Source organism: Populus nigra, chromosome 17 (assembly GCF_951802175.1).
Source record: "Populus nigra chromosome 17, ddPopNigr1.1, whole genome shotgun sequence".
NCBI classification, from domain to species: domain Eukaryota; kingdom Viridiplantae; phylum Streptophyta; class Magnoliopsida; order Malpighiales; family Salicaceae; genus Populus; species Populus nigra.
In genome coordinates this window covers 325,314-350,137 of record NC_084868.1, presented here as the reverse complement: position 1 = coordinate 350,137, position 24,824 = coordinate 325,314, and the positions used below count along the sequence as shown (strand labels likewise).

The 24,824-nt window shown below is 37.7% G+C and overlaps 1 protein-coding gene and 1 long non-coding RNA gene across 8 annotated transcripts; one reads left to right on the top strand and one right to left on the bottom strand.

The window, feature by feature from the left end:
• The first annotated feature begins 504 nt into the window (after positions 1-504).
• On the top strand, positions 505-15,951 carry LOC133676603 (probable LRR receptor-like serine/threonine-protein kinase At1g06840). 7 transcript variants are annotated; one of them, XM_062098304.1, is made up of 21 exons: positions 505-644; positions 1,129-1,231; positions 1,672-1,822; positions 2,047-2,118; positions 2,225-2,296; positions 2,660-2,803; positions 2,886-2,957; positions 3,077-3,148; positions 3,383-3,457; positions 3,724-3,792; positions 3,867-3,932; positions 4,088-4,159; positions 6,568-6,654; positions 6,774-6,842; positions 7,080-7,597; positions 8,110-8,268; positions 8,370-8,653; positions 9,186-9,237; positions 14,428-14,672; positions 15,009-15,143; positions 15,267-15,951. In XM_062098304.1, exons 2-21 carry the CDS (start codon positions 1,138-1,140, stop codon positions 15,630-15,632), a joined length of 2,874 nt encoding a protein of 957 aa, XP_061954288.1. In that variant the 5' UTR covers positions 505-644; positions 1,129-1,137; the 3' UTR covers positions 15,633-15,951. The 7 variants fall into 7 exon arrangements, with proteins under 7 accessions (XP_061954288.1, XP_061954286.1, XP_061954291.1 ...); XM_062098302.1 differs by lacking the exon at positions 505-644 and adding an exon at positions 666-821; XM_062098301.1 differs by lacking the exon at positions 505-644 and adding an exon at positions 688-848.
• Positions 15,749-17,442, bottom strand: LOC133676605 (uncharacterized). The gene is made up of 2 exons (XR_009835633.1): positions 16,268-17,442; positions 15,749-16,180 (listed from the first exon to the last, which is right to left on the bottom strand). It is a non-coding gene; the product is annotated as an uncharacterized LOC133676605 (long non-coding RNA).
• Positions 17,443-24,824: the final 7,382 nt, after the last annotated feature.

Genomic DNA, 24,824 nt, shown 5'->3' with positions numbered 1-24,824 from the left:
GATCTCTCTCTTCTTGATTTAAAGAGAAAGTTGCTATCAGAAATTAAATTTCTCAAAGGTATTTTATATTTTATTTATTACTTTGAAAGTTCAACAGGCCTAAGAAAATGACCGTGTTGACGTGTTACAAGGTTGATGATATTTTTAAGCGTAGTCAAGGTGCTTGCCTTATGTTTGAAGATTGATAGAAACACTTTACCATACACCGGAATGGATCTAGGGATCAGCTCTGATGGGATCAAATTCTGGAATAGCAGAATAACTCACAGCTGACGTTTACCATATTATCCTTTGTCTTGTCTCTGTTCTGTCTTTTTCATTGCAGCAGCCGTCCTTTTATGGCTTCTTTTTTTCTTCTTTCTGTCGTGGCCTTTTTTTCTACTTCTTTGGCTATCTTCTTATTAGCCAAAAGTTAATAAAATCTCGACTATTATCTGGAAAAAAAAAGGTGCCAAAACCTGCTGTCATGATCTGTAATGGTGGGACAAAGTGCTTTGATGGCAAAATAGTGGAAAATGAAAGAAGTGAGATGTTTAGTCTGATCTCTCGCAGTCACTTGCTGTCTCCTCTCTGAACCCGATGAAATTGAAGCCAACAATGAAGACAAAGTGCCATCTCACACACGGTTTTCAATATGCCACAAGGTTCCAAAATCTTTTATTGTCATTACCCCCACGAACAAGTCTTCCTTGTATTTTTCCACACCACAATGCCTGCCTGGTTGGACCATCGTAGGGTTCCAAAATATTATCTTATCATAATTTTCATAGTCTTCAACAATATACACATTTGAGTTTAACCATACACTTGACTTGTCTCAAGTAAGCTTCTCTGTTTACTTTTTAATGGTATGTTTTTGTAGAAAGTGCTTACTTTGTCTTTGGGCTTACTACAAAGTTTGTAAGCTACTAAGAGTGGTGCCCTGGTTCATCTTGAGTTAGTAGGATTATGTGGTTTGAATTGACAAGCTTGTTAGCTTAGGATGTCAAATTTAGAAATTTGATTAGGCTAATTTAGGTGAAATGAGTATTTCTTGTTGCTTGTTTGGTGCTGGATATGCTTTGGAATTTGGAGGGATTGTTGACAATAGGCAATGTTTACTCAAAGTGGCTGGTTTGGTTTATGTAGGAAATCAAGATGTCGTGGATGAGAAGTCTTGGCTGTGTTTTTGTGCTGTCCTATTGTTACTTGGTGCTCCAAACAGATGCACAAATTACAGATCCCTCAGAAGGTTAATTTCTGTCCAGAAGTCTTGATGTTTTTCTTACAATCAATTGGATCTTTGATTTTTCTTCTTCCAATATCCACATGATGTGTTGAAGGAGATATTATGCATGTAAAGTGGGCTGAAGTGTGTTTTACTTGAAACTAATGCTAAAATTGTCGTTGGCTGGAGGAGAACATGGGATGTACATAGCAGGAGAGCAAGTTGAGGAAAGTTTCTTGCCGGCGAATGACAATTGATGTCTTTGAAGTTTTTTTTTTTTTTTTGTTCTCGTAGTAGCAATTTTGAGAGTTCCTTGCAAAAGATGAAAATCCCTCTTCTTCCCTGCTTTTCAGAATGAAGTACCACTAGGCAAAACATCATATGGTTTTGTCAAATATGTTCTTGTGATGTCCAGTTTTGCTACTGTTCTGCTCTGATGTGCTCCATTCCCTGCCTTTTTGCAGTTGCTGCATTGAAATCAGTCAAGAAAAGTTTGGTTGATCCTTTGAAGCATCTCAGTAGCTGGAAAAGGGGAGATCCTTGCGCATCCAACTGGACTGGCATTTTTTGTTTCGACACATATGCGACCGATGGATATTTGCACGTCCGAGAACTGTGTGTTCCTTTTGTTCTGCATTTTACTTTTGCTGTTATTGATTTATCTCTATCCCTCTGATTTCAATAAACAAAGCAAATGTAATATGGTGCAGAAAAATCTAGTACTTCGCTTCAGTTGTTTACTTTATTTTTACGAATCTAATACGTTCTCAAGATGTGTTTCCTCATTAATTTACAGAAATTTGGCTATGATTACTTAACTGTTTTCAGTTTTGATGCAGGCAACTGCTGAATATGAATCTTTCTGGACATTTAACACCTGAGCTTGGCCAACTTTCTCGACTTGTAATATTGTGAGCCACAACCTAATTTCTGGACAGCTCTACAATCTGTTTGTAACTATTTCTAGTCAGTCCTTTTAGTGATCTAATGCCATTTCTGTGTGCTGCCTGTTGCAAGGGATTTCATGTGGAATGAATTGGATGGCAACATACCGAAGGAGATAGGAAACATTTCATCTTTACAACTCCTGTAAGTTGGTTTCATTGTATAAGTTTGATATCCTTGTGAGCAAGAAAGTATAATGCAAGAATCATCTTAAATTATTTATCTGAGTTGTCCTCTGTTCTTAAGTTCAATTGATAAATGTAGATTGGAAGGAATTTTTATGCTTAAAATATAGAAGAGGTTATTAAGATGTTCTTATTATTCTGAAAAGGTTCAGTTTTAGAGATGGTGTTTATGAAACTCTGATGCAAAAATTCGCTGAAGTCAAATGTGTTTCGAAGGGCAGCGACATATTTTACAATTTGTGTCCATTAATCCATAAGATGAAGCTAGGTTGATCATATGATTCGAGATAGTTTAACCCTGTGCGATTCATTTGGTAAACAGGCTCTTGAATGGAAACAAATTATCAGGTTTTTTACCTGATGAACTTGGCTATTTATCGAAATTAGATCGACTACAAGTGGACATGAACTATATTTCAGGTCCAATACCAACATCATTTGCCAACTTGAGCAAAGTGAAACATCTGTAAGTTACATGTCTCTGCAAGTTTCCCCAAAGAGTTTAGCTTTTTCCGACACATGTTATCTGCTTGGATGTGATTTTGCAGCCACATGAACAACAACTCGATTAGGGGTCAAATCCCGCCCGAGCTTTCCAAATTATCCACTCTTCGTCACTTGTAAGTTCATATTGCAGCTACTTCGTTCTCATTTCTGTTGTTCAACAATTCTCTTGGTGATCATCCCTGCCGAATGTTGTTGGTTGGTATTTAAGGATATGTTAAACAATGTTTCACAGGCTTTTGGATAATAATAATTTATCTGGGTATCTTCCACCAGAATTCTCAAACTTGCCGGAGTTGCGCATACTGTATGTTCCCTTATCACATTATGTAGACTTTTATTTAGCTAATTACTTTATTTACCCATCATACAACGTCATTTCTCTTAGAGCATGCTCCTAGTTTTTGATGTACTTGCATTTGATCAATAGTTGCTTGTCAGTGATGGTTTCCGTCCTGGAAAAAACTTAGCAGCTTTAAGTAACATGCTTATATATGTAATTGAGTAAATCCAATGATAGTTCCCCCCTCTCATCATGCAGTCAGCTTGACAACAACAAATTTATTGGCTCTGGGATTCCAGATACCTATGGCAACCTTTCCAAATTAGCAAAATTGCAAGTTCTATATAACCAGCTGTGCCTTCATAAACACAGTTTTAAATTATGCAGAGAAGGAAACTGCATGCTCTTAATCAGCACTCTCTGTCTCGAGTTTTTAATAGACAAACTGATGTTTAAATCCAGTCACTAATGATGGTGAATTATTAAGTTCTTTGCAAAATCACATTCCACTTCTGGAGTCGGGGAGGCTTCAAATGTTTCGCCATTGTGTTAGCTGATAATTTTTCTCTTTCGTTTCCTAATCTTCTTCGACGAGGTAGAAGTCTCAGAAATTGCAGCTTACAAGGAAGCATACCGGGCCTTAGCAGCATACAAAACCTTTTATATCTGTAAGTGGTATCTGAATTTCATACTACAACACAACTGTTGCCTTTCAGTTAATGTTATCGGGCTCTTGTTGCAGGGATCTAAGCAAGAATGAGCTCAATGGACCCTTGCCACCAACACTCTCTGATAACATAACCACTATGTAAGTAAACCAAAGTATACTGGTAGGTTTTGATCTTCTATTGATTGAAGTATTTGCAAATACTTCAATCAATAGAAGATCAAAACCTGTTGATAACCTAATTAGTTTTTCTTTAAGGTATTCCTGTAGTTGAAACTTTTTCTTGTTTGATGCAGTGATCTGTCACATAACCATCTTAATGGATCTATACCAAGAAGTTTCTCAAATCTTCCTTCTCTGCAGAGACTGTGAGACTCTATCTACAAGTCTTTCTTTTGTACTAAGGAATTACTAGTTTACAGTAGTATCTTCAGAGCATCATTTTCAAGACACTTTTAATGTCTCAATTAGATGATTTTACTTTTTGACGAGGTATTCAAGTAGCTTAGGAGCAAAACTTATATGTTGAATAATCGGTTAATTTCTTGATTCTAGTAATTTGATCCATTCTTCACAGTTAAGGTGAATGGTGACTGGTATTTGCAGAAGGTCATTTTTGGCAAGATTTGGGAACTTTTAGATTCTTAAATAAGTATTTTTTTAGAAAAAGAAATGATATTTTAAAGAGAGAGAGAGAGAGAGAGAGAGAGAGAAATAATATTTTAGAAAGAAAAACTTGAAAATATATCTTAGACTGAGTTACTCCTAATTTTGGTAAGTTTAGGGCTATTGTCCTGGAGTGATATTGTGTCAATCCTACCCTTGAAGAGTTTTACGAGTGCACTAGGAAAACCATATCAATTCCTTCCAAAGTAAATTATACAATTACACTTGGGTGACTAAGTCAATTCTTTTGAAGGTAAATTATGCAATCGCAATAAAGAGAGAATAAATTAATCCCATCGTTGGAAGGTTGATGAGAAGTCCTTAGGCATGACCTAAAGAAAATGAAAACATCATTACTTTAAATAAGTTATTTCATATATAAAAAAAACTTATATTCTTAGTCAATTGATGACTTGGATATCCATTCTTTGTTGAGATCATGGCCTTAGTTCTATAGGTGAGGAGAAAATAGAGTTTCTCCAGTAGAAGTTTTCTAGGTAGTTGACTCATTTTCCCTTTGATAGTTGCCAAAAAAACTTCACATATTTTATGGTTTGAACCAACATTTCATTTTGTAGTTGTTGAAAGCTTTTAGGTTCCAATGAAATTCATGAAGTTGACAAAAAGTGTAGCTTAAATCTATTTGTCTCACCAAGTCCTCGGGTAAATATGGGAAATCATGTTCTAACTTAGAGCAATAAAAATGTTGTCTAGCCTTCCGACTCTTTTACAAACAGTGCTCATCGACTATTCACAGTATATCATGCCTTCCAAGCTGATTTGGAATAGTATTGGTCATAAAAATAGTCTTTCTTGCTACAGGAACTTTATTGGTACCATCAACAAGATCATAAGAATGCACGTTATCCCTCTAGTTGAGTGTTGTTATTGCCTTACAAAGCTTCTCTTGATTGGTATACTAGTGCTCAATGAGAAGTCAAACTTAATTGAGGAGTTGTTAATGCTTTGATAGAGTAGTTGTGTCAGTAGCTATAAAAGATCTATGATACGTTCCATCTTAGACATATCATGATCGTTTATAATTGATAGTGATTAGAGATGTCAAAAACCAGTTATGGGAGAACGATTGATAGCTTTTTGATTAGTTTTCCATAGATGATGCCAATGATAAGGTAGCAAAAAAGTCCAAGTAGCTTAGGAGCGAAGCTTATGAATAACCGATTAATATCTTATTTCTAGCAATCTGATCTATTCTTCCTGAACAAGGTGGATGGTGCTTAGTAAGTCAGGGTGACTGATGGCTGGTACCTACAAAAGTCCCCTTCGGTAGATTTAAGGACTCTCAAATCCTTAAGTAAGTGTCTTTTTAGAAAGAAAATGTAATGATGTTTTAGAAAGAGATGCTCTGAAAATATATATGTAGTAGATAATGGAGATTGTGAACCTGAAACACGAAGGATTCATAGAGTGTTTATAGCTCATGAGTCTTGTTCTTTTGTAAAGACAAGAAACATGAATGTAATTTCCTTCTGATGGTATCAATAAAAAATAAATATCGCTTACACATTATAAATTAGAGATAAATATCCATTGTACATCATAAATAAAGGATAGATATACACATCATTAATATTGATGGAAAAATTGTAAGTTCTTAAAAGACTTTTATATACCTAGAGGTGTTGAGAGATGAATATCTTTAACCTTAACATTTTATGTTGAGGATCACAAAAATAAACAAGCAAAGTCTTGTGGCCCAGTATAGGGTCTAGAAAGATCGTTAATTCTATATCCATTTGGGCTTGACATGATACCGAGTCCAAGAATGTTGGGTTTGGTAGCTCACCAAACTCACGTGGCTGAGTTCAAGGATATTAGATCTAGCAACTCATCAAATTGACATGCACTTAGACTTAGTACGTAGCTAAGCTCAAGAATATTGTGTCTAATAGCTCACTAGACCCATGTGTATTTGAGCTCGGCAAGTAGTTGAACCCAATAATATTATATTAAACGTGGATTATTACCCTCTTTTTTAGCTTTTTAAACGTGGATTCCAGCAAAAATAACATGTATAAAACATCCTAATCCATCACTTTCAGATGTCATGTCCATTAAACATCCTATTTTCAATGTTCCTATATTACAGGTCTCTCGAAAATAATCTGTTTATCGGTTATGTATCAGCTAACATGTGGCAGAACATGTCGTCCACTAAAAGTGCCGGCCTTACACTGTAAGAACTTAAAGAAGAAATTAAATGAAATCAGTAACTTTCAGCATGAACTCTTATATTAAAGACTCTTCAAACTGCAAAATACTGCTAACTTCTGCTTCTGCGCATATGAAATGCAGTGATCTCAGGAACAATTCGCTTTCAAGCATTTTAGGAGAAGTGAATCCGCCAGAAAATGTCACCCTGAGGTAGTGTTTTCGTAGAGTAATTGATACAATATTTTCTCTTCATGCTCATCCAGGCTTTGGACAAGCCTCAAATAGAAAAGCGAGGATTCAAATACAAACCTCCTGCTGATTTTCAAATGCCACAATAACGTTAATGAAATTACTACACATGGAAAATGAGATCGATACTTTAGCATACAATTTTTTTGGTTTTATACCCGTCAACTAGATTCTCATTATCTTCGTGCTTTTATTCAGGCTTGGAGGCAATCCTATCTGCCATGAAGCTAACACACCAAACATTATCCAGTTCTGTGAACCTGAAGCTGGAGGAGATAAGACTCCTGAGAGGCTAACAAATTCAAAAGTTTCATGTTATGTTCAATCATGTCCAACAGATGACTTCTTTGAATATGTTGCATCATCTCCTGTGCCATGCTTTTGTGCAGCCCCTCTCAGAATTGGATACCGTCTTAAGAGCCCTAGCTTCTCTTATTTCACACCACATGTTAATCAATTCGAGCAGTACGTAACGCGTTCTCTTAACATGAGCTCGTATCAGTTGTCCATTGATTCCTTTTTCTGGGAAGAAGGACCTCGTCTAAGGATGTATTTGAAGCTCTTTCCTCCAGTTAATAATGTTAATTCAACAAGGTACAATGCGACAGAGGTTAAACGATTAAGAGATATATTTGCATCATGGCAATTTCCTCCAAATGACTTCTTTGGACCATATGACCTTCTCAACTTCACCCTACTGGGACCTTATGCACAGAGTATGTACTGTTGCTCCTTTCAGGCTAAAATGAAATTCCAAATCCTTAGCTAAATGATGTTGAATTAACCTTTATGCCCTTATGTGTAACTAACATGAGTCTGTGTCTTCTATGAGACCAGCATAAGTATTTGAGATCACATAAATAAGTTACCAAAAACATCATGTCTTAGCTTTACAATCATTCCTATTCTGCAAAATAAGCATCTCCCAAGCCTGAAGATTTTCCGTTAGCGTTGAAGTTACAATTTTAACTAGGAATTCAGTGCCCCTGCTAACAATCCTGGAGGATGAGTTCAGTTGTATTAAATAGCTCTTAAGATCTTTATAGAGTGACAATGTTTTTTCTCTCAATACTTTCATAATGGTATGGATGTTCATGGTGATATACAACATTTTCTGAATTACAGTTCATCATGCCTATGAATCTCTTAAACATAGACTGCAGGTTTAGCATTCTCTAATTCACTGATGGGTGACTACTGTATGCCCCATTATTTTTTTCTCCAACAGTGAATGTTGAGTCCCATAAAGAAGGTATCAGTAAGGGTGTTTGGGCAGCCATAATACTAGCTGCTATTGCCTGTGCTATTGTAATAATTTCAGCAATCACAGTTTTGATTATTGTAAGAAATGCCAGATACAGTCAGAGGCTTCCAAGAAAAGATTTATGTAAGTCTGTCATTGTGACTAATAAGTATTTGTTTCTTCTAATACTATCATATTTGGCTGTACCTGAAGAAGGTACATGAGACTATTTTGTTTATTTGCAGCCTTAACAGTACAGATGAAAATTGATGGAGTGGAGAGCTTCACTTTCAAAGAAATAGTCTTGGCTACCAATAACTTCAACAGCTCGACACAAATTGGTCAAGGAGGTTATGGAAAGGTTTATAGAGGTGTTTTACCAGACAAAACAGTGGTAGCTATAAAGCGAGCCGAAGAAGGATCCTTACAAGGCGAAAAGGAATTTTTGACGGAGATCAAGTTGTTGTCAAGGTTACATCACCGAAATCTAGTTTCGTTGACTGGATATTGTGTTGAAAGAGGGGAGCAGGTAATATTTTAAGTGGTGGATGTCATTTCATACAATTTTTGCTGGCATGTACTTTTTTCTATCCCGTTTGTTCTGGAAAATCAAATGAGAAGGGAATATACGAGGTGTAACTGGCAAGGGGGCGGGGGCGTAGGAACTTGTTTGTTCAGAAATGCAGGACTGCATAAGCATCCTGAAAGCACAGTAGGTTCCTGGAAAGGACCTCTTGCTTTTATTTAGCATGGCTAAGGTTCTTGCCATCGAATTTCTCCAGGGAAATATCATCAGCTCATTCAGAATGTGAATTGAGATTGGGATTAAATTTCATTAATTTGTTTTGAATCTCTAAGAGGCTTTCTTTCTCAACTAAGTTCTTCATTTCATTCTGCTTATTGCGCACCAATCGAGTTTTGTTCGGCCATCTTACAGAGTGGTTTTGTAAATCCTTTTTCTAAGAAATTAAATGGATTTGATAAGTTTTTGCATCTTTATTTGCAAAGTTTGATTGGTTACTTGTTGAATCAGCCTGCTTGTGTTCTTTGTCTATGCACAGATGCTAGTATACGAGTTCATGCCGAATGGTACCTTGAGGGACTGGTTGTCTGGTATAAAAATCTTCTAAATCTTTTTATCTGTTATCTACTTCATATCTCAATGATACTCTACTATAGTGTTTATAATATTCTTAAGAACCTTTAGGTCTTATAATCACATGTCGTTAAATGCTGGAATGATTATAGATTCAGAGTTGGCTAAAGGTGTGGTTTAACTTGTCAATATATTCTCCTTTTCTTTTAATAGCTGTCTTTTGTAGCTGTCAGTATATTCTCCTTTTCCTATTCTATTTCTTTCATAGCTGTCACTATATTCTTCTTTCCTTGTTTAATTTCTGTCATAGCTGTATATCCCTTGATTCTCTCTAAAGATTTCAATTATTGTCTAGGCCTAGTATTTTACAGGATCTGATTATGTTTATTCAATCCTAGAATTCAGGGATTTGATACTTCTTGATGTATATATATATATTGTAACTCTCTTAGTGAAAAATACAGAAAACATTTCAGAATTTCTCTTGTATTATCTTGTCATGGTATCAGAGCCAAAATTCTGAAATCAATTCATCTTGTGTCTAGTTCCTTGTCTGGTTCTTCTATTCTTTTTTTCTTGGACTTGATCTCTTGGTTCTTGTTTCTAGTTAAATCATGTCTCTAGAACGATCTGAACATTTTCTTGTTCGATTCACTGGAAAGAACTATTCTGCCTGGGCTTTCCAGTTTCAGATTTTTGTCAAGGGAAAGGAATTATGGGGTCATATTTCTGGGACAGTTCCTGCACCTGACAGTGAGCAGGAACAGGAGAAATATGTGAAATGGGAGGTGAAGGATGCTCAGATTATGTCTTGGATCCTTGGAAGTATGGAACACTCCATGCTTCTCAATCTCAAGCCTTACAAAACCTCTAGAGAAATGTGGGATTACCTGAAGAAAGTTTACAACCAAAGCAATACAGCACGAAGGTTCCAATTGGAACTCGAGTTGGGTCAACTCAGTCAAGGCAGCATGTCAATACAAGAGTTTTACTCTTCCTTTGTAAATCTTTGGGCTGAATACACAGACATTGTGTATGCAAGTGTACCTCTTGAAGGACTTATTGCTATTCAAAGTGTGCATGAGACCAGCAAGCGTGATCAGTTTTTAATGAAGTTAAGGGGGGAATTTGAAGCAATCAGGTCCAACCTGATGAATAGAGAACCAGTTCCTTTCTTGGATATCTGTGTAGGAGAGCTTCTCAGGGAAGAACAACGGATCATTACACAGGCTGTCTTGGAGCAAAAAGCTCAAAATTCCACTCCAATTCCTGTTGCATACACTGCTCAAGGGAGGTCTAAAGGAGGTAGAAATATGTCAAATGTCCAGTGTTATAGCTGCAAAGGATTTGGGCACATTGCCACTACTTGTACTAAAAAATTCTGCAACTATTGTAAGAAAACAGGGCATATCATCAAAGACTGCTCCATCCGGCCTCCAAAGAAATCTGAAACTGCCTATAATGTTTCGGTTGGTTCCTCAAATACTCCTAGTCCTGGTCAGTCCTCTATTACCCCTGAAATGGTCCAACAAATGATAGTTTCTGCCCTTTCTGCTTTAGGCCTTTCAGGTAACCGAAATTCTATTCCTAAGCCTTGGTATTTTGATTCAGCTGCTTCCAATCACATGACCAACACTGCCTTACCTTTAAATAATGTTCAAAAATATAAAGGCAATCTTCATATTCGTACTGCCGATGGTAATCCCTTGTCTATCACAGCTGTTGGTGATATTTCAGCCCTTCTGAATACTGTCTTTGTGTCTCCTAAGCTGTCCACTAATCTTATATCTGTTGGCCAATTAGTTGACAACAATTGTGATGTTCATTTTTCCAAATCTGGTTGTTTTGTGCAGGATCAAGTGTCCGGGAAGATGATCGTGAAGGGACCTAAAGTGGGACGCCTATTTCCCTTGCTTCTATCTCCCTCTCCTATGTCAAATTATGTTGCATGTAATGCTGTTCAATGTGATAATCAGGTGTGGCATAGACGTTTAGGACATCCTAATTCTCATGTACTTCGAGTCTTGTTTAAATCTGGTTTACTAGGAAATAAAAATTTGACTTCTTCTAATAATGATATTGTTGATTGTGCATCTTGCAAACTTGGTAAAAGCAAAACACTTCCTTTTCCATTGCATAAAACCCGCACCACCAAACCTTTTGAGATCGTGCATACTGATGTATGGGGTATTGCACCTGTCATTTCTCATGAACATTACAGATACTTTGTTACATTTATAGATGATTTCACTCGTTTTACTTGGGTATATTTTCTTCGATCTAAAAGTGAGGTCTTCTCTGTGTTTAAAGTCTTTCTTGCCTTAGTTGAGACACAATTTTCTGCCAAAATCAAAATTCTGCAATCTGATTCAGGTGGTGAATATATGTCAAATGAATTTCAATTTTTTCTTCAAAGTCATGGGATCATATCACAACGTTCTTGTCCTTTCACCCCACAACAAAATGGTGTGGCTGAAAGAAAGAATCGTCATCTTCTTGATATTGTTCGAACTCTTCTCCTTGAGTCATGTGTTCCTTCTCATTTTTGGTGTGAAGCTTTGTGTACTGCTGTTTATTTGATTAATCGCTTACCATCTCCCCACTTAAACAATGATTCTCCCTACGTTCGTTTGTTTGGACATGCACCAAATTATTCCAATCTTCATATTTTTGGATGTGTTTGTTTTGTTCACCTTCCTGCACATGAGAGAAATAAACTTACTGCCCAATCTGTCAAGTGTGCTTTCTTAGGCTATGCTGTCACCCAAAAAGGATTTCTTTGTTATGATCCACATGCACGTCGAACTCGTGTCTCTAGGAATGTCATATTTTTTGAAAATCAGCCTTTCTTTTGCACCCAACAGTCTTCAGTACTTCCTTCTCTATCTATTTTACCATCTTTTCCTGAGTCGCCAGCACCAGTACAAAGGTTTAAACCTGGTTATGTTTATCATAGACGCACTCCTGCTTCTGCTCCTTCTCTAGGTCTCACTGAGGTTCCTTCACATCTTCCTGCAACATCTGATCCTGTTCTGCCCATTTCCTATGATCCCCTTCCTCTTCGTAGAAGCTCTAGACCTCACAAACCTCCTGACAGGTATGGTTTTTCCACTCCTGTGGCTATGTCTACTACTTTGTCTTCTATTTCCATTCCCACTTGTTATAAACAGGCTAGCAAACATGAGTGCTGGAAACAAGCAATGGAGGCAGAACTTCACGCACTTAAGGCCAATCATACTTGGGATATTATCTCTTGTCCTCCACATGTCAAGCCCATTGGTAGCAAGTGGGTTTATACTGTGAAACTCAAGTCTGATGGATCTTTGGATAGATACAAAGCTAGATTGGTTGCTCTTGGCAATAAACAACAATATGGCTTCGACTATGAAGAAACATTTGCACCCGTTGCTAAGATGACTACGGTGAGAACACTTCTTGCTATTGCAGCCTCTAAAGCTTGGCCTTTATATCAGATGGATGTCACAAATGCCTTCTTGCATGGGGATCTTAAGGAAGAGATTTATATGCAACTTCCACCTGGTATGTCCACAAAGGCTTCTAATGATGTTTGCAAACTAAGACGCTCTTTGTATGGGTTGAAACAGGCACCTAGAGCCTGGTTTGAGAAGTTTCGCAACACTCTTCTCACCTTCTCCTTCACACAAAGTCAATATGATTCATCACTTTTCTTTTACAAGACCACCACTGGTATGGTATTTCTCTTAGTCTATGTCGATGATATTATCCTCACTGGTAATGACATTGGTTTGATCACCAAGCTTCAACATATGTTGCATAGTACATTTCAAATGAAAGATCTTGGACATCTCACATATTTTTTGGGGCTGGAAGTTCACTCTAGAGATCATGGTTTGTTCTTAAATCAACATAAATATATTCAGGATCTCATTGAGCTAGCTGGTTTAAAGGATGCTACTGCTGTTGATACACCAATGGAGGTGAATGTGAAATACCGAAAAGATGAAGGCGAGCTTTTGCCTGATCCTTTTTTATATAGGCAACTTGTTGGTAGTCTTATCTACCTAACAATTACCAGGCCTGATATCTCCTATGCTGTCCATATAGTTAGCAAATTTATGCAGGCACCTCGACATCTTCATCTTGCTGCAGTTCGTCGTCTTATTAGATACTTAATTGGTTCCCCTACTCGTGGGTTGTTTTTTCCTAAACATTCTACTCTTACCTTGACTTCCTATAGTGATGCGGATTGGGCTGGCTGCCCGGATACTAGGAAGTCTCTCACAGGCTGGTGCATTTTTCTTGGAGATGCCTTGATCTCTTGGAAGTGTAAGAAGCAGGATTGTGTCTCTAAATCTTCTACCGAGGCTGAGTATCGCGCCATGTCTGCAGCTTGTTCTGAAATTGTGTGGTTACGTGGTCTTATTTCTGAACTTGGGTTTCCCCAAACTGCTCCTACTCCACTTCATGGTGATAATACTAGTGCTATTCAAATCGCTGCAAATCCAGTCTACCATGAACGCACCAAGCACATAGAGGTGGACTGTCATTATATTCGGGAGGCCTTTACTAGGGGTGTTATCACTCTTCCTCATCTCAATACTGATCTTCAAATAGCTGATGCCTTTACAAAAGCCTTGACACGCCAACGACATAAGTTTCTCAATAGCAAATTGATGTTGTTCGACTTACCCGCATCAATTTGAGGGGGGATGTCAATATATTCTCATTTTCTTTTAATAGCTGTCTTTTGTAGCTGTCAGTATATTCTCCTTTTCCTATTCTATTTCTTTCATAGCTGTCACTATATTCTTCTTTCCTTGTTTAATTTCTGTCATAGCTGTATATCCCTTGATTCTCTCTAAAGATTTCAATTATTGTCTAGGCCTAGTATTTTACAGGATCTGATTATGTTTATTCAATCCTAGAATTCAGGGATTTGATACTTCTTGATGTATATATATATATTGTAACTCTCTTAGTGAAAAATACAGAAAACATTTCAGAATTTCTCTTGTATTATCTTGTCATAACTGTTACAGAGGGCTAAAATCAGACGGAAATAATGTTACAGTATTAGATCTAGACAATTCTCTACTTCATTTTCAACACCATAGACTATTGTAATTCCCCAATTACTATCCACACATTATCTTTTATTTAGAACATTAACCTTTTAAAGTGTTGGGAGTCTCAAAATTGATAGCTGCTGTTGCATGTGGCTAAAGACAAGGAGAAGCTCAGCTTTGGAACAAGGTTAAGCATTGCTTTGGGTTCAGCAAAGGGGATCCTTTACCTACATACCGAAGCAGACCCTCCTGTATTCCACCGAGATATTAAGGCTAGCAACATACTTTTGGACTCTAAGCTTACTGCTAAGGTTGCCGACTTTGGACTCTCACTTCTGGCTCCTGTCATGGATGATGATGGATATCAGCCTAATCATGTATCTACAGTGGTGAAGGGAACTCCAGTAAGTTTGACTCCATTACGAAAAGAACCATGTAGCAAGGATGCTTTGTTACATGGTGAATATGGAATTTCTGTCAAAAAAGATAATATTTGTTTGCTGAATGGTTTTCTGATCATGGTGCTTTAAATTCCTTTCAAATAGTTTGTAAGATGTATTACAAAGAACCCAGAGAATTAAAACTTAGACAGTACAGATTGCAGCAAATCAATTTCCGATTTGGAGTCTCTTCTGATTGTTTTGGACTTTTCTGTTCTGCCATCATTATAGGCCATTTACCTGTAATGGCCTGTATCATTTTAGTGCTAAAACTCTTGGATTTTGTTATTGAATATGCAGGGATACCTTGATCCAGAATATTTTTTGACCCGCAAGTTGACAGACAAGAGTGATGTCTACAGCCTTGGAGTTGTATTTCTGGAGCTCTTGACAGGAATGCAGCCAATATATCGTGGAAAAAACATAGTCCGTGAGGTATTGTATGTGATACACATTGATCTTTCGGAGACCTTGAGTTCTCTTCTACTCACACTGCATTCAAATATTGATCAAATAACTTTTTATTTAACACAAGGATAAAAAAAAAATTGGTTTCAGGTAAATATTGCTTGTGAGTCAGATAAGATGTTCTCCATCATAGACAGGAGAATGGGTTCCTATCCATCTAAATGCATCGAGAGATTTGTAGTTTTGGCACTCAGGTGTTGCCATGATAAGCAAGACAAGCGGCCATCAATGCTGGAAGTGGTCAGGGAACTTGAAAACATTCTCAGAATCTTGCCAGAAACAGAAACTACTGAAATAGATTCTGCTTCTGCTTATTCCAGGAAGACCACACCCACATTTTCTGGCACGTCAGCATCTTCATCTTCATTCTGCACAAACAGGGATATATCCAGCTCGTCCAGTCACTTGGGAAGTGATCTTAGCAGTGGTGTCATTCCATTCATACCGCCTCGTTGATATCAAAATTAGATGACCTTTGTACTCATTTCTCTCCCCCTCAAATTGTGCATGAAGTTTACAGGGAAGTGGATGAAGGAACCATTGATGAAGCAGAAAGCATCATGTTCATAGAGTTAAAGGAATTATGAAGGCTGGTTCAGTACTCCAGCAAGGAATATTCATGTATTTATAAGGATATTTACATGTTTGTATTTACAGATAAGATAAGAGCTGTAAAATACAAAGAATCAAAGATTCTAGTTATCAGATTGAACAAACTAGTTATCAGATATTGAACAAACAACTGGATAAGAAAAGTAATATGTCATTCCTATAATTTCTATTTTTCCTAGGGCTTGTATATATCTTGTCTAACACCCCCCCGAGAGTTGATGGGGAGAGATCGAAGCATCAACTTGTCTCGATGTAGGAAGAATCGTGAAGAAGAAAGGCCCTTGGTGAAGATGTCTGATGGTTGATCATAAGTTGAAATATAATGAGCTTGTAAATCTTTGTTCAGAATCTTCTCACGTATGAAGTGATAATCGACTTCGATGTATTTTGTCCTAGCATGAAACAAACACAGGATTTAAGGATAAAGCTAGAGCTCCAATGTTTTCAACCCAGAGACAAGGAGCTGAGGTGAGTGGAACCTGAAGTTCACAAAAGAGCATACGTAGCCAATAAAGTTCAGCTACAGTGAGTGTCATAGAGTGGTATCCAGCCTCAACACTCGACTTGGCCACGACAGGTTGCTTCTTAGTGTGATGTCTTGTAAATGAATGAGTAAGTAAAAGGCAATAAAGCCCTTAAAGGCTAAAAATGAGTATAAATGAATAAGGGGTATTATAGTAATTGAACAAAGAGTTGATAAATATAAATAGAAAAGAAAATAGAAGAGGAGAGCTGTGTTTTAAGTGTGAAAAACTGACGGGAGAAGAGAAGAAAAAGGGAAGAAGAAGAGGAGAAAAGAGGGAAAGATAAGGAAAGGAGAAGAGAATTGGAGGAAATAAGTTTAAAGGTAAGATTATGTATAAATTTGTGTTCTTTACGCCTTAATTTCTGTTATGATAAATGTTAGGGTTTTGAATATTGTGTTTTGAGTTTGATTGATGAATTAATTGAAAGGTTATGGGTTGATTGTTGTGGGTAATTGGTTAATTAGTTGATTGTGAGAGATTGGAGGTAAAGATGATGATTTTGAGTTATGATTTTATTTGAATGGTGAAATTATGTTAGAAATCAGGTGATGACAGTAGGTAATCTGTGAAATTCTGGGTTTGAGGTTGAAGATGACGAAAATTCAATTTGGTCCCTCAATTTGTGAAATTACAGTTTGGTCCCTAAACTTTGGGAAAATTATAATTTGATCCTTAACTGTATTTTGAGACTCTGGACAGTGTTATTATGAGGTTAAGGATGATGAATCTCAGTTTGATAATTGATTTGGAATATTTTCAGTTTGGTCCCTCAAATTATGAAAATTACAGTTTAGTCCCCAAACTTTGGAAATATTACAGATTGGTTCCTGGGGCATAAATTGAGGTTCTGAACAGAACTGAGGATGATTTAAGGGCAAAATTCCAGTATAATTAGGAATATATGATATTTTCAGTTTGGTCCTCCAATTTGACAAATTACGATTTGACCCCTAAAATTTTGATAAAATCACAGTTTGGCTCTTGGGGGATAATTCGAGATTCTGGACAAAGATAAGGATGAATTATGGATAAATTTCAGTATGGTTATGTATTTACAGTTTGGTCCAGTTTTGGTAAAATTACGTTTTGATCCCTGTTTTTGGATAATTGTTGTTTTAGTCCCTAAACCTAGGAGACTAAACCTGGTTTTCATTTATGCATTGGAATCTTTTATTTGTGTTTCTTTGAGTTGCTTTTAAGTATATTTCATATATTTATTGTAGGTTCTCCTAACGATCCTCAATAGATTTTTCGGGTCTTTCATCTGACATTCCTTTTAGTTCTATATTTTCCGGGTGAGTGGGATAATATTTAATATGCATATATGATAAGTAAATATGTATGTTGATTATACAATGAGTACAACTAGTTAATTTCTTGAATATTTATATATGTTGCTTATTTTCCGAGTACTCATTTATTCTTGAATTTGCATTCGCAATCTGTCGAACTAGATTCTATTTGATATGATATACGTTTCTCTAATGATTCTGTAAATATCTATTATGCCTTGATATCGGACTTGTCAGTAACTCCATGCTAACGGAGAGTAGTTAGCCTATGTGCACATAGTATTCTGTATACCTAGCTGGTGAGAGAGGCATCAGCCTGTGGCGACTGATCATCCCACAGTGGTCACCTTCGGGTGTCATCTGGTCACCTTCGGGTGTCATCTGGTCTGGTCACCTTCGGGTGTCATCTGGTCTGGTCACCTTCGGGTGTCATCTGGTCACCTTCGGGTGTCATCTGATCTCTGACATGTATTCCACTACTCTATGATAATATGTTTAAATATGTATATGTATATGAGGATAAATTTCCACTACCTTATGATAATATGTTTAGTATGTATATGTATATGTATATGAAGATAAATTTCCACTACGTTATGATAATATGTTTAGTATATATTTGTATCTGTATCTGTATATGTCTATGAGGATAAATTTCCACTACCTTATGATAATATGTTTAGTATGTATATGTATATGTATATGAAGATAAATTTCCACTACTTTATGATAATATGTTTTAGTATGTATATGTATATGTATATGTATATGAAGATAAATAGTTTTGCAAACTATTAATATCTAAAATATCTAAAATGTATATTAAATATTTTTCCCTCACTGAGTTGGTTGAACTCACCCCTCATTCTTAATATTATTTCAGGTTCTTAGTTTCTGATAGCAGGTGAACCTTGTTGAGTGTTCCTGCTTCTTCAGTTTTGGGTCGGTATGCCTTGCTTATCTTTCAAGGCTGTTTGATTCGATGTCTTAGGCGCTCCACTATTACCTTGTTTTAATTAAGTTTGGATTTTTGACAATGTAATGAGTGTTATGAATTATTGTTTTTGTTTTAATTACTGATGAGGAGTTTTAAACTATTTTTTTGGTTTCATCAGTTTTGAAAAATATAATATTTCTGAAGATTATGAAATGCTGCGTATTTTTGAATAAATTATTCTTTTGATATGTCTGTTTTGAGGCTTAGCGCGGGAGGGGTGTCCTTCCGCCACCGCTCCTGCGTTGCCGGTCACGGACCCGGGATTCAGGTCGTGACACTTAGCTTCCTATGAAATGAGGCAGGGTCCAAGATAGATGGCATATCCAGTTGTGGATTTTCGATCATAAGGACTACCGGCCCAATTGGAGTCACAGAAGCTATTTAGTTGCAGAGAACCCTTGGTGAATTATAGACCAAACGTAAGATTGCCCTATAGGTACCTTAAAATATGTTTAGTAGCAGTTAGGTGCACTGTTGTTGGACACTGCAGGAATTGGCAAAACTGGTTGACACTATAGAAGATGTCAGGTCTTGTGAGGGTGAGATTTTGCAAAGCTCCTACCACTGAGCGATATTTTGTCGAGTCAGAAAGGGGGCCACCTGAAAACTTTGATAGCTTCCCACCAAAACTGCAAGGAGTGGACAAGGGTTTGGCACCCACCATCTTAGTTCGATGAAGTAAATCAGTCACATATTTTCCTTGATAAAGATGAAGACCATCAGTAGTTCTTGTGACTTGAATACCCAAGAAGAATGAGAGTGGACCAAGATCTTTGACTGCAAATTCATTGCCCAGGGTAGAAATAATCAGAGAAATAGCAGGAAAATAGTTAATTATGACAATGATATCATCCACATATATAAGCACATGAATGCATATATTATTATGATTATAAGAGAATAAAAAGATGTCCACATTTGAACCAACAAAACCAAGCTCCAACAATGCTTGTGAAATGCGCATAAACCAAGATCTAGGGGCTTGTTTTAAGCCGTATAAGGATTTCTGAATCTTACAAACATAATCTAGATGGTGTTGGTCTTTAAAGCCCTTAGGTTGCTCCATAAATACCTCCTTTTCAAGAAATCCATGAAGGAAAGCATTTGAGATGTCTAGTTGGTGAATAGACCAACTGTGGTAGACAGCAAGAGCTAAAACAAGTCTAATGGTTGTTGGTTAGATAACAAGGCTAATTGTCTCCTGAAAGTCACTGTCATTCTCTTGATCAAAACCTTTAGCCACAAGCCTTGCTTTGTACTTGTCAATAGAACCGTCGGATTTTTGTTCAATCTCTAATTCCCATTTGTTCTTAACCACTTTCTTGGATGCAGGACGTGGGTATGAAATCCAAGTTTTATTACGTAAGAGAGCATCGAATTCAGCTTGCATAGCATCACACCAATTTTTATCCTCTACTTCTTGAGAGTAGTTTGTGGGTTCGGAGGGAATGGTAATTGTGGACAAAGCTTGGAGAGGATGCTAACAAACGATGGTCTGGAAACTGCTTTGGTTTTAATGAGTTGGTTTGGGACCTGGTGACCATACAGGAAGGTAAGGAGGGAGTAGATTCTATAGGGACAATGATATGAGAAGGAATTAAACTGGAAGGCCTAGATGAGGTAGGGGATGGGGGTGCGGGAGATAGTGAAGGAAATGGAGAATCAGGTGTGGTGTGGTCTATTGCAGGGGAAGGATGTAGTGTAAGATAACGTGTCTATAAAGGAATTTAAAGATTAATTGAAGAACTAGAATTTTAGAGAGCAAACACGAAGTAGTCGAAGGATCAACACTAGGAGGAACAACCTCTGAAGACCGAGCATGTCACGACCCGAATCCCGGATCCATGACCGGCACATAGGCAAGGTTCCCCTCCAAGGTTCCATGCCTATGCGAACCCAAACTTACACACAAACTTATCCTAACTCAATCAGAGTTCAACGCAGCATTAATAACAAAATCAATTTCATAATATAATTGAATTGTCTTAATACAAAAGTTTATAAAAGTTCAGAGTTTTGGAGCACTAACTAGACATAAAGGAAAGGTACAAAGTACAAAAGTTCTTTAAATTTCAGATCTCTTCTTTTGTTTTTTTTTTTCCTTCTCTCTATTTATATTTATCAACTATTGTTCAATTACCACACTACCCCTCATTTAATCTATTCCTACATCTAAGCCTTCAAGGGCTTTCTAGCCTTTTCCTATCCCTTTAATTCAAAACATTACAATCTCCCCACCTTATAAAAGTTTCGTCCTCGAAACTCAATAGAAAAGATTGAATACTTACCGAGATTATCGAAAAGATGAGGATACTCCTCACGCATCTTATCCTCGAGCTCCCAGGTTGCTTCCTCACGTGAATGACCTTTCCATTTCACTTTCACTGAAGCTATATCCTTCGACCTAAGCTTCCTCACTTGTCGGTCGACTATAGCTTCTGGTTGCACCTCATAAACCATATCATCCCTTAATTCAATGGGATGAACCTCTAACACATGCGATGGATCTGTCATATACTTTATTAGCATGGAAACATGAAATACCGGATGAATAGCAGACAAGTTTGGTGGTAATGCTAACCTATAAGCAACTGCCCCAACTCTCTCCAGAATCTCATACGGTCCAATGAATCGAGGACTCAACTTGCCTTTCTTCCCAAACCTGAATACTCCTTTTGTCGGAGATACTTTTAAGAACACACAATCACTCACTGAAAACTCTAAGTCACGCCTTCTTCTATCCGCGTAACTTTTCTGTCTACTCTGAGCTGTTTGAAGCTTCTTTCTAATTACCTCTATCTTCTCTGAGGTAATCTGAATCAACTCTGGTCCCATTAGCCTCTTCTCACCAACCTCAAACCAACAAACCGGTGATCTACACTTCCGACCATACAAAGCCTCATAAGGTGCCATCTATATGCTAGTCTGATAACTATTGTTGTAAGCAAATTCCACTAATGGTAGGAACTTACTCCAACCAACTCCAAAATCCATAACACAATCCCTTAGCATATCCTTCAAGATCTGAATAGTCCTCTCGGATTGACCATCTATCTGAGGGTGAAAAGTTGTACTCAACTGCACTTTAATACCCATAGCTTCTTGGAATTTCACCCAAAACCGCGATGTAAACTGTGGACCTCTATCAGACACTATTGAGATTGGCACTCCATGCAACCGTACAATCTCACTAATAAACAATTCCGCCAACTTTGCATATCCATAAGTAATCTTAACTGGCAGAAAATGGGCTGATTTTGTCAACCTGTCAACAATCACCCATATTGAATCATAACCCTCCTGACTCCTAGGCAATCCTGTCACAAAGTCCATTGTGATCCTTTCCCACTTCCATTCTGGAATCAACAATGGTTGCAACAATCCAGGAGGTTTCTGGTGTTCACCCTTTACCCTCTGACAGGTCAAACACCTAGAAACAAAATCTGTTACATCAGCCTTCATCATGTTCCACCAATAACACACCTTAAGGTCTTTATACATCTTGGTGGAACCTGGATGCATTGTGTAAACTGTCTGATGCGCCTCTACCATCAATTCTCTCCTCAGATCATCTACATCAGGTACACAAAACCTATCCCTATATCTCAGCACATCATCATCACCTATCATAAAACTTGCAGCCTTACCCTGCTCAACCTCATTTCTGATCCTGAGTAGTGAATCATCTTTCTTCTGAGCTGCTTTTATCTTATCAAACAAATCTGACTTAACCTGAAAATGAGCAATCATTGCTCCAGCTTCACTAAGATCAAATCTGACTCCTTCATCCACTAACTCGTGCAGCTCCCTAATCAGAGGTCTTCGTACCTCCTGAATATGAGCTAAGCTCCCTGATGATTTTCTACTCAAAGCATCGGTAACTACATTTGCCTTACCCAGGTGGTAATGTATGGTACAATTATAATCCTTCAGCAGTTCCATCCATCTCCTCTGTCTCAAGTTTAGATCCCTCTGCTGAAAGATGTATTTCAAACTCTTGTGATCTGTAAAGATCTCACAAGTTTCACCATACAAGTAGTGCCTCCAAATCTTCAAGGCAAAAATTACAGCCACCATCTCTAAATCATGTGTAGGATAGTTTTGTTCATGCTTCTTCAGCTGTCGTGAAGCATAGGCAATAACCTTGCCATGCTGCATTAGAACACATCCTAACCCTACTCTCGAAGCATCACAATACACTGTGTAACCACCAGAACCTAATGGTACTGCCAGAATAGGCGCTGTAGTCAATCTCTCTTTCAAATCTAAGAAACTTTTCTCACAAGCTTCAGACCACTGAAACTTAACATTTTTCTGTGTTAACTTAGTCAATGGTGCAGAGATCCGAGAAAAGTTCTCCACAAACCTCCAATAATAGCCGGTCAACCCTAAGAAACTTCTTATCTCTGTCGCCGAAGTAGGCCTAAGCCACTGCTTAACTGCTTCAATCTTTTGAGGATCAACCTCAATCCCATTCCTTGACACTACATGCCCAAGAAATGCTACACTCTCCAACCAAAACTCACTCTTTGAGAACTTGCCATACAACTGATGATCTCGCAGAGTTTGAAGCACCATTTTCAAGTATTGTTCATGCTCCTCCCTAGACCTCGAATACACCAAAATATCATCAATAAAAACTATCACAAATCGATCAATAAACTGGCCAAACACTCTATTCATCAAATCCATAAAAGCTGCTGGTGCATTCGTCAACCCAAAAGACATCACTAAGAACTCATAATGACCATACCGAGTTCTAAAAATTGTCTTCAAAATGTCTGTCTCCCTAATCCTCAACTGATGATACCCAGATCGAAGATCGATCTTAGAAAAGAATTGAGCTCCCTGCAACTGGTCAAACAAATCATCAATGCAAGGGAGTGGGTATCTATTTCGAACAGTCACCCGATTCAGTTGCCTATAATCTATACATAACCTCAATGACCCATCTTTCTTCTTCACAAACAACACTGGGGCTCCCCAAGAGGACACACTCGGTCGGATAAACTTTTTATCTAACAAATCCTGTAGTTGCTCCTTTAGCTCCCTCAATTCTGCTGGCGCCATTCTATATGGTGCCATTGATATCGGTTCAGTACCCGGAACCAAATCAATACAAAACTCAATTTCCCTATACGGAGGTAATCCAGGTAAGTCATTGGGAAAGACATCAATAAACTCTCTAACTATAGGGACTTGGTCTAATTGGGAAACTTCTTTCTCTACATCCACTATATATGTTAGGTAGCACTGTATCCCTTTTCTAGCCATTTTCCTCGAGATAGCTAACAACATAATCAATGGAGACCCAATCTTATCTCCTTGAAATACCAACCCAACTTCTTCATCTAGATCAAATATTATTTTCTTACCCCAACAATTTACCGAAGCCCTATGCTTTGCCAACCAATCCATTCCCAAAATCACATCAAAATCAACCATATCTAAGACATTTAAGTCTCCCATAAAAATCTTATCTTCAATCTCTATTTCACAATCCAGATACACATACTTCACTAATATTAATTCATCTAAGGGAGTGGAGACTGAAATCGAGGATTTTAACAAGGTTGGTTGTTTATCTAACCTCATGGAAAAATATGGAGACATAAATGAATGGGTTGTACCCGTATCAAACAAAACTTTTGCTTCAAAAGAGAAAACAGGAAGAATACCTGAAACAACTGTGTTGGATGCCTGAGCATCCTGCTGAGTCAAGGCAAAAACTCTGGCATGCCCCTGACCCTGCTGTATCTGACCTCTATCACCTGCACCCCAGCCTCTCTGACCACGACCACCAAAACCTCTACCCCCATGAGCCACAGACTGGCTCGTCGATGGTGCCTGAATAGGATGCTGGACTGAAGCAGATAACCCCGAAGCTGACAACTGTCTCCTCGGGCACTCTCTGATCTTATGACCTATCTGGCCACAACTAAAACAAGCCCTGGTCCTTCTGTAGCACTCTGCACTAGTATGACTTCCTCCACAGTGCTGACATGAAGAACTATCACTAGGTGTAATAAATGAACTACAAGGTGCAGTCTGAACTAAACTCTGAGTACCACTACTGCCACTCTGACCGCCTGAGCCACTAACTGACGGTCTCTGTCTAAACCTCCTCTGAACCCATAAGCCCTGACAGCCACTTCGTCCCCTAGACGGACCTGCACTTAATCCCTGTTGCCTAAAAGACTGACCCTCTTCTCTAGGCCTC